The sequence below is a fragment of the Phaseolus vulgaris genome, chromosome 11, assembly GCF_051622355.1.
Source record: "Phaseolus vulgaris cultivar YP4 chromosome 11, ASM5162235v1, whole genome shotgun sequence".
Classification (NCBI taxonomy): Eukaryota; Viridiplantae; Streptophyta; class Magnoliopsida; order Fabales; family Fabaceae; genus Phaseolus; species Phaseolus vulgaris.
In genome coordinates this window covers 13,785,136-13,800,302 of record NC_143508.1, presented here as the reverse complement: position 1 = coordinate 13,800,302, position 15,167 = coordinate 13,785,136, and the positions used below count along the sequence as shown (strand labels likewise).

General features: G+C 29.5%; 1 protein-coding gene across 1 annotated transcript; it reads right to left on the bottom strand.

Moving 5' to 3' along the window:
• Positions 1–5,713: 5,713 nt before the first annotated feature.
• On the bottom strand, positions 5,714–7,192 carry LOC137830886 (uncharacterized). The gene is made up of 3 exons (XM_068638291.2): positions 6,939–7,192; positions 6,705–6,834; positions 5,714–6,545 (listed from the first exon to the last, which is right to left on the bottom strand). Exons 1-3 carry the CDS (start codon positions 7,069–7,071, stop codon positions 5,837–5,839), a joined length of 972 nt encoding a protein of 323 aa, XP_068494392.1. The 5' UTR covers positions 7,072–7,192; the 3' UTR covers positions 5,714–5,836.
• Between the last annotated feature and the right edge of the window lie 7,975 nt (positions 7,193–15,167).

Below are 15,167 nucleotides of genomic sequence, written 5' to 3'. Positions count from 1 at the left end.
ATTTAAGAGTGAAAACCTTAGAAAATTTCCCACTGGACATTAACTTAACCAAGTGGTTAAGTAGATGTGAAGGTTTATTTCACAAAGGCAAAGATAAAAGCAAGATATGGAGAGAATGGATGCAAAACTCAATTAATTCATGACAAAACCGAGAGCATAAACCAAGGAAGAAAACAAAGACAATAAACATAAATTCCTTGGAGTTTGATTGGCCTCTAAGATAAGTGAAGATAGCCGCCACTTGAGAGCTCTCAATACTCACAAGATAAGACCTAAATGCTAAGAAAAATTCAAACCTCACTAACACCTCACACAATTTGTGCAGAGTAACTCTTCTTCTATTAATTTCAACTTGTAAAATACACTAGGTAAGCCTCCTATTTATAGAAGAAGGACCCTTGAAGAACAAGCTAAAAGGGTAGGTTGGGAAAAGGGAAAAATGGGCAGCCTTAGGGTTTGACTAAGTCAAACCCGCATCCTAGGCTTGTCCTTCTATAAACTAGGTCAAAATGCCTTCCAAAAGGACTAGGAACAAGCTAAAATGCTACCCACACCCCTTATTATGCTAATGGTACCTTATTCCAGCCTATCTTTGTTATTTGGACCCCTAAAGTGAACCCAATTTATTTACATAACTTTTCTCTTGTGGAAAATACCAGAAGCAAGAACTTGTGATATTCTAGTTTATAACTTCTTCTTCTGTTGATGCTTTCTCGATGTTTGGTGGGCCCGAATTTGTATACTGAGATGACTGGCCTTTTTGTGAGGTGCTTGATGTGTCCTTAGTCATCTGATGGTTGCTTTGATTTGTATCAAACTCTGCATCTGAAAGAGTGGAGTGATCGAACCAGCTAATGTCTTCATCATCATCCATTGGAGTAGGGAGATTAAGATCTATCAAACTGTCTCCAACTCTAGCAGAAGCTCCAACCGAAACAGTTACAGAAGTTCTGACAAATTCTAAAAGTTATGATGGCTGTAGTTGTAGAAGAACCTATAACATGTGTTCTCTTGCGCCCACCGAGGACTTGACCCAAACCAAAGAATCTAGAACAAACGGGGCATTCGTGGATTTTCTTCTTCGCCACAACAACATGCTCCAATTCAGGTTCCATTTTTTAAACTCTAATTCACCAAAGACAACAACAACCATTATTTTCCACATCTTAGAAAAGTTCTCAATCTCCATTAGTAACTATGATTGTGCAAATGAGAAGTGATAGATCTAAGGCTTGTGATGTTAATAGGACTAACAAAAATACACAAAAACACCATATCAAATAACACACACTAGCAATAGCTTAGGAAAATCATAATAATAGATTTTAAATTTTAAAATCCCTAACTACAACTTGAGCAAAAGTTTATTTGGGCATTTCACCCATTTTCTTCTAAATCGCAACATCTGAAAATATTTATCTCTAGAAATTAAAGGAGTTTCAACCCCTATTGAAATAAATTGATGAAACTAGAAAACAAACGAAGGATTTTGGGAATCCAATTCAGAAACAAAAGCAAGAATCACAATACATCAAAATCACAGAAATCGTATATGTTATGACCACGTACCTATTTGCAACGATGAACCACAAGAATCTTTGCTAGCATGGTGTCCTTCAAGTCAACGACAATGGCGAAAAGGACCAATGACGACAATGATAAGTGTTAGGGTTTGCAAAAAGGTTTTGTGTGAAGAGAGTTTGCGGTAATGAGATGGTTTTGCATGAAGGGTGAGAGAGTTTGTGTGAGAGGGAGAAGGTTTGAAAGAGATTGAAAGAGTGAGAGTGTTTGTGGAGAGTGAGAGGGTCTGTGTTAAGGAAAGGGTTTGTGGTAATGAGAGTGGGAGGCTCGAAAGAGATTGAAAGAGTGAGAGGGTTTGTGTTAAGGAGAGATTGAAAGTGTGAGGTTTCTGGAAAAAAATGGTAAAGAGGAATGTTGTGGAGGAAATGAAAACGCGTTGTATATTTCGAAGGATAATAGTGATGGTTCTAAATGAAACGTTTTGAAGGAGAATTGTGACAGTTATTAAGTCATCGTATTATATGGATAATTATTGAAATTTTTAATAACCGTCATATTAAAACCGCCACTACATACATGTTTTTTTTGTAGTAACATGTTATTTTTCATTCTTTTCTATAATTTTTTACTTGACTTCTTCAAGAAAAAAAAAACTAATTAAATTAATTAGGTTTTCCAACTATAAGTAAAATGTGTTTAGGTTATCCCAAAAAGCTTCCCTAAGGGTTTATGATATCCTATTTCCAACATTTAAGGAAGCATATGAATTCTTTTTACTCAATCTTTTTATTATTCCCTTACTATTTTTCTTCTCCGGTAAATTACACCTCGTTCAACCAAACCAACCATTCAGTTCTGACACTCACAGTCTTGCATTAATCGCTCGTATTTTTTTCCATTTCAACTTTTTCCTATCTTACATCTTCAATCTTCACAATATGGACATTGTCATGGTTGAAGAACCACTAACATTTTTAAGCTAAAGTCTCATCATAGAGTTCACTTTCTTGATGCCTATAGCATACTCCTTGATAAACATCATAATTTAGTGATATTTTATGCAAAAAAATAGGCACTTATGGATTTTAATTGTTGATAAAGTTATAATTCAACCTTTGATTTATAGATTTTCACCTTTTTACATATTTTGGATTATGAGATAAATAAGAACTATTTATTCCCAAGTTTGTGCTAATTTCAAGAATCTAGGGAAATATGGAGATAAGGGTAAAGGAGGAATGGAAAAGTAAATACGAGGAGAAAAGGCAAAGTTGGAGCATTCAAAACTCGCCCAAGAACTCACCCAGACTCTCCCAAACTCTCCCAAGCAAGATCACTCTTGAGGAAAATTTGCTCTCAGGAGCAAACTTGCCTAAGAACTCGCTCAGGCTCGCTTAAGCGAGTTTGTTCCGGTGAAGTTGGGTTTTATTCTCGTGAAACTCGCTTGATAAAGCAATACCTCCGCTTGAGTGAGATGTCACTTAACGTACATCAAATTAGGTTAAGTAAAAGGCGTGAGGCAAAATCCTAAGTAAAGAAGGAGAATAATTAGAGATAGAAAATCTTAAAGGAAGTAGTCGTCAAGGAGAAACATCCTGGATATTCTTTTCTTGCTTTCAATGCTTTTAATGTGTTCAAACTCTTATGTATTGAGGTGATATTTATTTATAATATTTTTTATTGATTGATATTGGTATTATCATTTTATTCTTAAAGTTCAAATCTTTATTCATGATTTTGATCTTTAAATTTTACTGGATGTATCTAACCTATATGATAATGCTTAACATATTTGAATGCTAAGAATATATTTGAAATGTTAATTATTTTATAACATTTGTTCGTAATAATAAGAACGTTTTTATAAATATGTGAGTAATCAATATTTAGGAGACAATATTAATAATTTTATAAGCGAGAAATCGATATGAATGATTTTTATATGAGCATCAATGTCAATCAAGTTGAAATGTTATATGTTTTTATTCATTGAAATACATATGAGTGAGAAGGATTAATCTCAATCTCAATTTTCTCAATTGAATTATCTAAAATGTTTACTTTATTTTAATTTAATTTCTTACATAAATTTATGACACCAACAACCTTTCAATCAAACTTTTGAACATCCTTTGATATTTAATGAATATTACACCTTGGGATTTTAAAATTGTTCCTTTTGGGTTCGATACTCATCCTTATGGACAATTTATTACTTTTGACTCAGTACACTTGCCAAAATAAAGGCATGACTCCTCTCCTTCAAAGAAACACAATGAGATTGGTCTACAAAGTTTGAGATCACCCTAAAGACTACTTTTTCTCAAATAATACTTTTGGATATTTATTTCAATTTTCTGTTGAAGCAAAAAGTAATGTACATTAGAGCATGGGACAATTTGATGACATGTTATTTAGATTATAGGGATGTAATGTCATAATGGGTATATATGATATATTAGGGGAATTATTTAAAGGAAAAAGTTGATTTTTGATGTCTTTATTTTTAGGGGTTACTTTTGGAGTGTATATAAGTTAGTATAGACAATGATGAATGATAAATATATATCATTTTATAGTGGAAACATTCTTATAGGACATACTTAATATAGTATTCTGAAAGGCCTTAGTCGATATTCTGCTTATTGAATATCCTTGATTGTATAGATCCATGTGTGATTTATATTGTTGTTGTACATTGGTCTTTGTAAAAGATTGAATGATTGTAATCTATTGATTAAAATGTCTTTTTTATATATACTTTTCTTATGTTGAAAATTTATTTCGATAGTTTATCCTAACATGTCTTGTTTGTATTACGAATTGCAATGATTATACTATGTATATAAGATATGTACATAGGCAATTAACATTTGAAAAAGAATAAAAAGTTTATTTTTTATGTTCCTTTTGTAAATATGTATATATATTGTGTATGTTTACTTTAAATATTTTTTATTTATTATAAACATTGTAATGGTCCTTTGATGGGTTTTTTTTATCAGCGATACAAATTTATACATATGAACCACTTCAAGGGTGATTCAGCCCTTATACAAAGAAGCATGAACGACCTGACAACATAACACCTTCCAAACAGCTACTAAGAATACTAATCCTGACAAAAATGAACTTCGTCACCAAACTAAAGCGAATAAAGAAAGACCAAAGGATCAAGAAACCAATTAGAGAAAGAAAAACAAGCAGAGAGAAACTTAGAAGTGAGTCAAGACCAAACATTTAGTTAAGCCAGAGAAAAGATCTCAAAAAAATCCAGAACTCCACCTTTATAAATAATCTTTATGACACCAAATCTCACTAACCACCGCAATTCATATATTCTCCATTCCTAAAACAACTGATTACGAAGCATTACACAACCTGAATTGCACAAAATGATAGTAAGCATGAATGGGGACAACCAACGTAATGCCTAACTATATGTATAATGGGTAATTAATTTTTAAGATACTATATATGTATAAACGACAAAATATATATATATATAAATAATTGTCATTACAAAAACAATTTTTTTTATTGGGTACCCATTACATGCTTATTTGATTAGTCGTTTTTATTATTGCTTAATGTTCTTTCTATTGAGTTCTTTCTCACCAACAACAACAGATTGATTCTGAAAGTTACAACCAACAATCTCCCCTTTATCATATTTCTATTATCTTCAATCCAACATAAGTTTGTGTTATGTAAGTGGCCGAGGAGATCTTGGTGCACACTATTTAAGGGTCAAACAGGGATCGATTACCGAAAGACCATTTAGCTGATATGGTCGAAGTGGTTCTGAGGACCTATCTAGCATCCTTCAATACAACATGATTAGCATAATCATGGTACGAGATGTTACCATAATGTTAAGATTAACCCAATAATTCGTCCTAATTCATATCTAGAATTGGAGACCAATTACAATGTTATAAATATGCACTTCACCCAAGACAAATGTATGCATTTATTATAACTAATACTCCAACTATTTAATACTGAATTCTAACTTGAACGTGAAAATATCTTTTACCATATCTCACATTCGACAAAGACCAAAGAACATGATTGAAGATCAAAACCACCAACAATTGTTTGAAAAGACTACTCTTTTCTTTCCCGATCAAGCTGAGAACTAATAACTAACAAGTCAAATAGAAACCTTAAGATATATTGAGAGTAGAAATAGAGCAGAAGCAATTTTCTATATTAGAATTATAAAAGAGAAATACAGATAGCCACTGCTACATCGCTATTATACAAGTATATAAGTCATCACAAGCTGTTCATTAGAATAAACCTAAGATTTTTATTGTACAAAATGACTTTGACCCCACAAATCATCATACAGTGGAGCAAAATATTCCGATTCTTCCACGGAGGGAACAAGTAGCTCGCTTGGAACGTGGGACACGTCAACCACAAATGGCTGTGACCAAAAGTTATCAACTGTTACCTCTTCATATGCATCGAGAAAGGTGCCAAAGTCATTCTCCATAACCATACTTTCACTGGATGATTGATGCGGAGACGATGCACAAGAATCAACGTTCTGTGTAGAATTTGTACTTTGAAAACTGTCATTAGTATCTCTTGACAGTACTTCACAAGGTGCACCGTAGGAAACTCCATCCAGATTGAGTTCTTTCCAGAAACTTTCATTCACATATGAGTCAAGAAAACCGAAGTCATCTTCCAACACCAAATTTTCCATACTAGCAGAATTGGAATGATCTGAAGTCATGGAGGAAAACTCGCTGCTGGAGGATGAAACTGGGGAGAATGAGCCTGATGAATTATCTGAAATCTGGGAAGTAGCTGGAAGACTAACAGTAACACCATTTTTGTTGGGAACCGAGTCCCTCACTGCCCTGGATTCTTTATTCTTTGATTTGGAGGCTCTGGCTTCTTCATCTGTGACTGTATTTTGTTGAGACCTTTTCTTGAGAGTGGTGTGCCAGTGGTTTTTTATTTCGTTATCTGTTCTTCCTGGTAACTCAGCCGCAATAGCAGACCATCTGCAAGTGAAGGAATCATCAGATTAGCTTCCAATTTTACAATTCCACGTTATTGACTCATTTCAAATAAGAATTTGCAAAGACTATTTGAATTGTTGATATCTTGATATAGATGGAAGGTAGATTTCATTGTATCACAGTATTAGGAAGTGATCATACCTGTTACCATGTTTTTTGAGCATCCTGATGATGCATTCTTCTTCTTGTGGAGTGAAGTTCCCTCTTTTGAGGTTAGGCCTTAGATAGTTCATCCATCTCAATCTACAACTTTTCCCACACCTTGCAAGACCTAAAAGCCAATGCACCAGATAGAGAATTAGTACTTTTTTCTCCTATGTCTATAAATCCTCACTAATTATTTGGCTTAATTTTCATAAGTGTTTAAACATATACCTGCAAACTTGGGAAGTTGGCGCCAATTCCAGCATCCATATCTAGTGACATAAGCAACTAACTTCATATCTTCCTCCGGAGTCCAAGTACCCTTTCTCAGTCCACTTTTGTCACAAGACGGGGTTCTCACCATCTCTGTGAAGAAAAACAACTGAACTCACTCAGTTCTGTTGGAATTTGAGTTTGTGTTGATGTGAGAAGATATTTCAGTTGTGTTGGTAAGCGAGGGAGTGTGTAAGAATGGTTTCTGTGTATGATAAGTTAATGTATTTATATAGTAAACGCGTTCACATTCAAAACGTGTTTCATGTAATACGATTTTTTTATAATAAATTCATTCAGATTAACAAAAGACTCGTGTGACTTCCGAATAAGGGTCTTTCTCAGCAGGCCCTAACCTCTCACATCGTTCTATAAATAGTCAAAAAATGTGTTTATACTTGAATATGTGAAGATAGTGACATCTTGTGACCAGTGCTACCTAGTATCTTCCTGGAAGGTAACACGAAACATGAACCTTCCTTATAAAAATTAACACACGTGAGGAAAATCCACAAGCACAAAACACAACCTCAAACATTAAACTAACATCAAATCAACAGGTGTTCTCAGTATTAAAAATATAACTTTGGCTTAAATTTGTGGTTGTTCTTGGAATATGTTTGTTTTTTTAATTATTTTTTATTTTTTATTTATATTTATATTTATATTTTCTTTCTGTTTTGATATTGATTATGTTCAATTTACAGGTCACTGCTAACACTAAAAAAAATTCAGGACCAAAATAAAATATCGGAAACACTTCAAAAAATTAAAGAAAATTTCAATAGTTGTTCAGGGGCTTAATAGAATCCAAATTTTCATGTATAAAATACAAAATATTTAGGAACTAAAAAAATTCAAACATATTTCATAAATCAAAACCATATTTAAACTGATACTAAAGAAACTCAACGTAATACTTAAAAAAAATGTTTTCTTTTGAAATTGGACTTTTTCAAAAATTGGTATTATGTCGTGTGTTTGGAGATCAAATTGTGGTTTTTTTTTCTTCCTTTACTCATTTATAGGAACTAAAAAAATACAAACATATTTCATAAATCAAAACCATATTTAAACCGATACTTTTAAAGAAACTCAAAATAATACTTATAAAGAATGTTTTTTTTTAAGGAAAACTGAAATTGGACTTTTTCAAAAATTGGTATTATGTCGTGTGTTTGGGAGATCAAATTGTGTTTTCTTTTTCTTCCTTTACTCATTTAGGAACTAAAAAAATTCAAACATATTTCATAAATCAAAACCATATTTAAATCGATACTTTTTAAAGAAACTCAACGCAATACTTAAAAAAACAAATTCTTTTTTTTAAAGGAAAACTGAAATTGGACTTTTTTCAAAAATTGGTATTATGTCGTGTGTTTGGGAGATCGAATTGTGCTTTCTTTTTCTTCCTTTACTCATTTCGGACCTAAAAAAATTCAAACATATTTCATACATCAAAACCATATTTAAACTGATACTTTTAAAGAAACTCAACCTAATACTTAAAAAAAATGTTTTCATTTTTTTTTAAAAGGAAAACTGAAATTGGACTTTTTCAAAATTTGGTATATGTCGTGTGTTTGGGAGATCAAATTTTCCTTTCTTTTTTTTCCTTTACTCATTTAAATTTGAGAGCCTTTTTTTTCTTTGAATTCGATGTAGTGTCAGTCAATTCAACTCACATAAGGATAAAATAGTTATGGATTGTTAAAAATAAGTTAATTCAATTTAGCACACCTTCTGATGAGTACAAATTTTATAACACTCAAACCATCACGGATGGTGAGTTTAATAGGTTGATTCATAGAAGAAGTATATTTTGTTACCTCAACTTATTTCATATATAGATTGTAATACAATTAGATTAAGTCAATCTAGCTTTTTATAACAATATAGTAGAGTTCATCTATTTCACTAAACAATAATTATTATTAAATTATGCAAATTGTTCTACTTCAAAGTCTCAATCAAGTGTGTTTATTAATAACTTTTAAAATAAGAGAAGGAAAAAAACTTATTTTAGGTTTTTGGATAAATAGTTAGTACTAATTTGAGAATTAGTTAAAAAAATTGCCCAAAAGTTGCAATCTTATACATAGGTCTAATTTTGATGTGACCATAAAGAAACACATCTAGCATTAAGTGATTTTCCTATCCATAAAGGGATGAAACTCTTAGTATTTAGTCTATAGTCCGACTATAGGTAAAAAGGTTTAAGAAGGAAAGTGTCTTCGAGAACTTTCCCTTTCCATTTTACTAGTCTATTTTTAATTTTATTTACTATCAATCTCAAAATTATTGTCTTCCTTTGATTTTCCTATTATCGTTTTAAGGTACTAAAAATATAGGCATTGTGACACAATTTATTGTTGATACTACAAAAACAATTATTAAATAAAAATTAATTTATATAAAAGAATAATTAGTTATTATATTTATTAAGTTAGATATTATTTTATAAATTAACAAAATTTTGATATCTAATATAATTTTTATTATTAATAAAAATTTATATAAAGTTTTTAAATTAGTATTTATCATTAAATTGATATTTAACATTGGTTACCTAGATTTTATTAGCTTAAAAACTACTTTACATTTTAAATTAGTATTTAATTAAATTAGTCACTATTCATAATCTATATAATAATTAGTAGTCAAAATCTTTCTAGCTAATATTTGATATCAATTTTGGAAACTACTTTATAAATTTTTATTACTAATAAAAAATATTTTGAATATAATTAATTTTTTAATTTATAAAATGATATATAATTTAATTAATATAATGATTAGTTTAGGGTCTAAATCCATCTACGCACATGTTTCCACCCCCAACCCCTCCCATTCTGAGAATAGTTCACCTTTAATCTATAAGTCAACTCAGAACACCTTAAAATCGTTTTCAAGACCAAAATATTTTAAGTTATTACTTTGTAAAAGAAAAAAGTTATTTATGGCAAACAATCACAAAAAGTTCGAGGCCAATAGTTTTAAATTTAACAAATCCAAACAAAAGATATTATAAATTACTAATTTCAAATCTTATCAAATATTAGCTAATTCAGTACTCTTGTTTAAAATCTTTTTAAATTTTATATAGAGTCTATAGTAAATAGTGTTAAGGTAAGAAATCCTCTTTAAAATTTATTAAAAAAAATTATTTTATGATCTGCTGGAAAAAAAAAATCATATTAGTCCTTGCAATAATTACTGGGTTCGTCACTAGAGGTAAGTATTTGATTTTTATTAATATTGTTCGGATTTATATAAATTAAAATTTGGATTTATAATTAGATAGTTTTAAAGGTTGATATAATTAATACAACTATCGAATCATTTAGATGACATTTATGTATAAAATAAAGATTTGACAATCATTTTGTCAGTTTATATAGAAACATATAGAAACAGACACTGAGGCAATTCAAAAGGTGTTCAGATTCCCCTGCTGCAAATTATAATATAGATATACACTGCTAATATATATTTATGACTTATTATCTGTCGTATTTAGGACATCAAATCATCATGTGCTAATTAATAGAGTCCAAAGTAGACATTTTTTAATTTCCCTAAGAATAATATACTGAAGGAAAGCTTATGATTCTCAGTCTTTATAACAAAGTTAGGTATGAATACAACGCGGTTTCTGGTATATAAATTGGTAAAATATTACTCAGAATAATTAAATTGATGTGCTTTTGTAAAGTACACTATGATTACGTTTAGGTAATTAACTGAACTAAAATAAAATATTTCTACTAAGGATAGCTTTGGATGAGACAGTATGAATTTTGAATATTTCGTTCTTATTCTTGTTCTTATATTAAAATATCATATTATCAATTATTTAATTTTGAAATATATATAAAGAAATAATAAATAAAAATAATTAAATATATCTTAGAAACTATTTAATTTAATAAAGAATAAGATTTATGTTTCCTCAAATACAATACATTATTTAAATAAAATCATAAGAAAATGTGAGAGAAAAAATACCTTAAAAAAATTATTAAATTTTTTAAATATTGAATAGTCAAACAATAATTAAAAAAATGAAAAATTATATAATAAAAAAGGAAATAAAGATTTAAAAATAAATAAATGTGAAAATAGGACAGAAATAAAAATGACGAGAACGGAATAAATACACACATAATTATCTTTATTTTTATAACTAATTTAAAAAATTAAACTCATAGTCAATACAGAAAGTTTAAATTAATTTTAAACTAGAAAAGTTACTGTTTTAAAAAACATTTAAAAATACAAATTTAATTTTCATAGCTTTATGAAGAAAATTTTCTCCTTCTTTTGTGAAAGCCGTTGGTCAAAAGTCATGTACTCATGAAAAACACACTTTACTAATTAAAAAGAGATAAGTGTTACAAATGAGGACAAAAAATATGTGGTCAGAAAATTGAATGTCTCTTCTTCTTTTCTATTAAATGCAATTTGATATTTTTAGGGCATGGGATGTGTGAGCCACGTTGCCTTTTGACCGATGAACTCTATTTGATAATTGAAAGTGTTTCTAAAAGACTAAAACTAATTCTGAAGTGGAATTCAACTTAATCATTTTTAACCAAAAAAAATGTAAACATATAGTTTAAGTATACTTCACTATCTAATTAAATGCATGTGGAAATTAAAAACTTTGCAATACAGTACATGTACTATATTTATATATGAACAACTAGCAAAGTTACTTGTTCCTTTTTCCTATTCAACTCAAACATATACTGTTCAGTAGAAAAGTCAACATATACTTAACTAAATGAATATATAATGCTACGGGTTTATTTAATGCATTAAAATATAAAAGAAACCTTCAAAATTATTTACTATTCAAAAATCCATAAAAGAAATAATAATTTAAGTTTGTGTGTTGGTCTGATCAACGATAAGTTAAAAAAACATAACATGTTGGTTAGGACCGACGCATTGGTATATTTAAATATTTTATTTTTTAAAGATTATTTATTTTAAATTTATTTAATTTATAATATTTTAATAAACATTTTAATTTTGAATTTTTTATTATATGTTTAATTTTATTACATGTATAGATTTATTTATGTTAAATTTAATTTTTTTAATATTGTAATAAATATTTTAATTTTGAATATTTGATATAAGTTAGTTAAATTATATTTATTTAATTGATTAAGTGTTTAATTTTAAAATTATTTAAATAAATTATCATAAAATTTTTAGAAAGAATTGAAAAATGTAGAAAAATAAAAATTGAGTAAATAAAATACATATTTAAAATTTGTAAATGTTATATAAAATATAAAATATACATAAATTTAGGAATATAAATTTAACATGAAGTAATTAATTAATGTAAAATTTAATGGATGTATTTTAAAATAGAGAGTCAATTTTATCATGAAATCTGTAAGTAAACTTAAGAAAAGAAAAAGTGTGATAAAACTTTTGATTGATAACTTAAATAAATTTGAATCTCATATCTCTGTAATGGATGAAGAACTGGTGATTTCCTTTTGATATTCATTGTGATCTAAAAGAGGTTACTTCTCATAAATGAAGCATAAGATCATCTTAAAGATTTATTGATAAAGTATATAATACAAACATTAAGATTGAGTGTGAGTGAGTAACTTATTCTTAATTGTTAGATTACTATAGTAACCAAAGTGTCCCAAACTTCACCACATGTTCTATAAAAGCAAATTGAATATATAACAAAATTATTCTTTAATTATTGGACCTCTTTTTCATTTTCTTATGGAGGAAGATGTTGGAGATCCCACATCGACTAGAGATTAGAGTCTTTCATTGTATATAAGTGGGTGCAAACCTCACCCCAATTGAGCCGGTTTTATGGGGTTGAGTTAGGCTTAAAGTCCACTTCTTAATATGGTATCAGAGCCATTTCGAGTCTATCCTAGCGAGTATTTGTTGGGCTTATCAGGCCACCCGCTATCGGGCCGCTATCGGGCCGCTATCGGACCACCCATAATATATAGTCCCACGCACAAGCTTCTATCTATCACTCTCGGCGTGAGGGGGGTGTGTTGGAGATCCCACATCGACTAGAGATTAGAGTCTTTCATTTTATATAAGTGGGTGCAAACCTCACCCCATTGAGCCGGTTTTATGGGGTTGAGTTAGGCTTAAAGTCAAGTCCACTTCGTAATAGAAGATGTGACTAATCCAAAATATGAATTTGTTTTTACAAGCAACCATTTAAGACATACCATGCAATAATGGAAATTTTTAATTTAATTATAGTAATAGTAATAAAAGAAATAAACAAAAAGAAAACATGAATTCTTATACTTAGTGAATATGATCTCCAAAAAAACTAACGTTTTCCAACTGGAGAACATAATAATGTAGTAAGTTTTGAGTCACGAGATGACACATCTACAATATTTCATATAAGTGTGTTAATACAGTTTCCCAATACACTAAAGAATATATTTATAGATGTAGCTTCTTTTACTGTATGTCATTGACCTCCTATTAAGCAACATAGATGTAGTACCAAGTAAAACAATCTTCATTGCATGAATAATAGATCTTTGACATAGTAATTTTACTAGACTTAGTTCTTAATAAATATAACATATATAACTTCATTTCAATTGGGTCCGGTATAGAATGAACATAGAATCATGGAATGGACTTGATCATCAGATTTTGGATTATAAGTTCATAACCCTAGCCCATTGCCATTTTGGGTGGAGAATGTGTACTTATTTTTTTATTGCAATTAGTAAGATAAAAGTTTAACTAAGAAATAGATTGTAAAGGCGTATCCTGAACAATTTCAATAATGAGGTTCATTGATACTCCTAGTAGTAGATGTTATTACTCATAAAATTATACTTAATTTGATGGAATTGTTTGATCGGAAAGGAAACATTTTCTTCAAAATTCCACCTTAAAAGTTATTTTTTGGTTTCGTCCAAACATTAACAAATTAATTAGTTTTAGATAATAGTAGATAGAAACAACACTTGTAAGGATAAATGGTTTTCACACCAATGTTTAATTGAATTATTTATTGCATAAATTAAATTATTTTTTTGTTGTATAAATTAAATTATTTTTTTTAAGTTTGATTTGAGTTTATTAAGATTTAATTAAATGTTTAAAATATTATGAAAATGGTGAATTAAATATCTATTAAATTTAGTGATTTATGTATATTTGAAAGAATTTATAAAAATATAAATTTATATGTAATATTTGTTAATTATATATTGAATTTAAAAGTTTATTATTTTTATGTAGGGTTAACATCGGCCAGCCGACACAAAATGCACTTTCATCTGTGACGCATATACTATGCTATATAAATAGCACATTTTGCTACCCCACCCTTAATTTCCCTTTTCCCCAAATTAAGAAATCTAATTTCTTTTCCTCAATCTTCACATTTAGCTAACCCTGCTTTGTGCCCTACGTATCTCAGTGTCACTGCTTCGGCATTCTCCACTACCTCATCGTCACTGCTATAGCATTCTTCACCGTTAGTGTGTTCTTTCTTCTTCAGTTGCATTCTCTTCTATTCTCTTATTTTGTTAACATTTTGTTCTTTTTCTCCATTTCAACTCTAAGTCCGTCACGACCCTCATTGTCTCCGTTGCCGTCTTCCAGTGTCCTCTATTGCCCAGTCCCTTTTTGTCATCGTCGGTTGTCTTCTTGCTCCCTTTTTATTCTCTTCTTTGTATGTTATGATTTTTCTTAAGTTTTTTTAGTGTTCTTCATTTAAGCTCCAACGTGCCTTCACTGCCGCTGTTTCACCAAGTCCAGCTCCTCCTCCTGCTCCACCACGAGTTTAGCTCCCAATGCCTTCACTGTCTCTACCCAACGTGATTCTTCCGAGGTAAACTTTTAAAATTTCTGAGTTTTTTTATTAATTTTGTGTGTGATTACTGCTATTTATATGAATGTATGTGATTGATGTTGAGTTTATCTGGATGATTTTATTGCAAACATAATTGTTTTTTAAGTTAAAAAAGTAAAAAATTGTAATGGAACACCTTAAAAACTTATGTGCATTAAAGTGGGGAAGAAGAAAATTGTTGTATATGTACAAAATTGATCTACAAAACGTTCATTCTAATTTTATTAAAACTGATTTAATAGAATTTATCATTTTAATTTGACTAAAACTGATTTAATAAGATGTGAAGGTTA

Coding starts and splice junctions, on each gene's coding strand:
- LOC137830886 (XM_068638291.2), bottom strand. CDS start 7,071: ATGGTGAGAACCCCGTCTTGTGACAAAAGTGGACTGAGAAAGGGTACT. Junction 6,835..6,938: donor CCAACTTCCCAAGTTTGCAG/GTATATGTTTAA, acceptor ATTGGCTTTTAG/GTCTTGCAAGGTGTGGGAAA. Junction 6,546..6,704: donor CTCAAAAAACATGGTAACAG/GTATGATCACTT, acceptor CTTCACTTGCAG/ATGGTCTGCTATTGCGGCTG.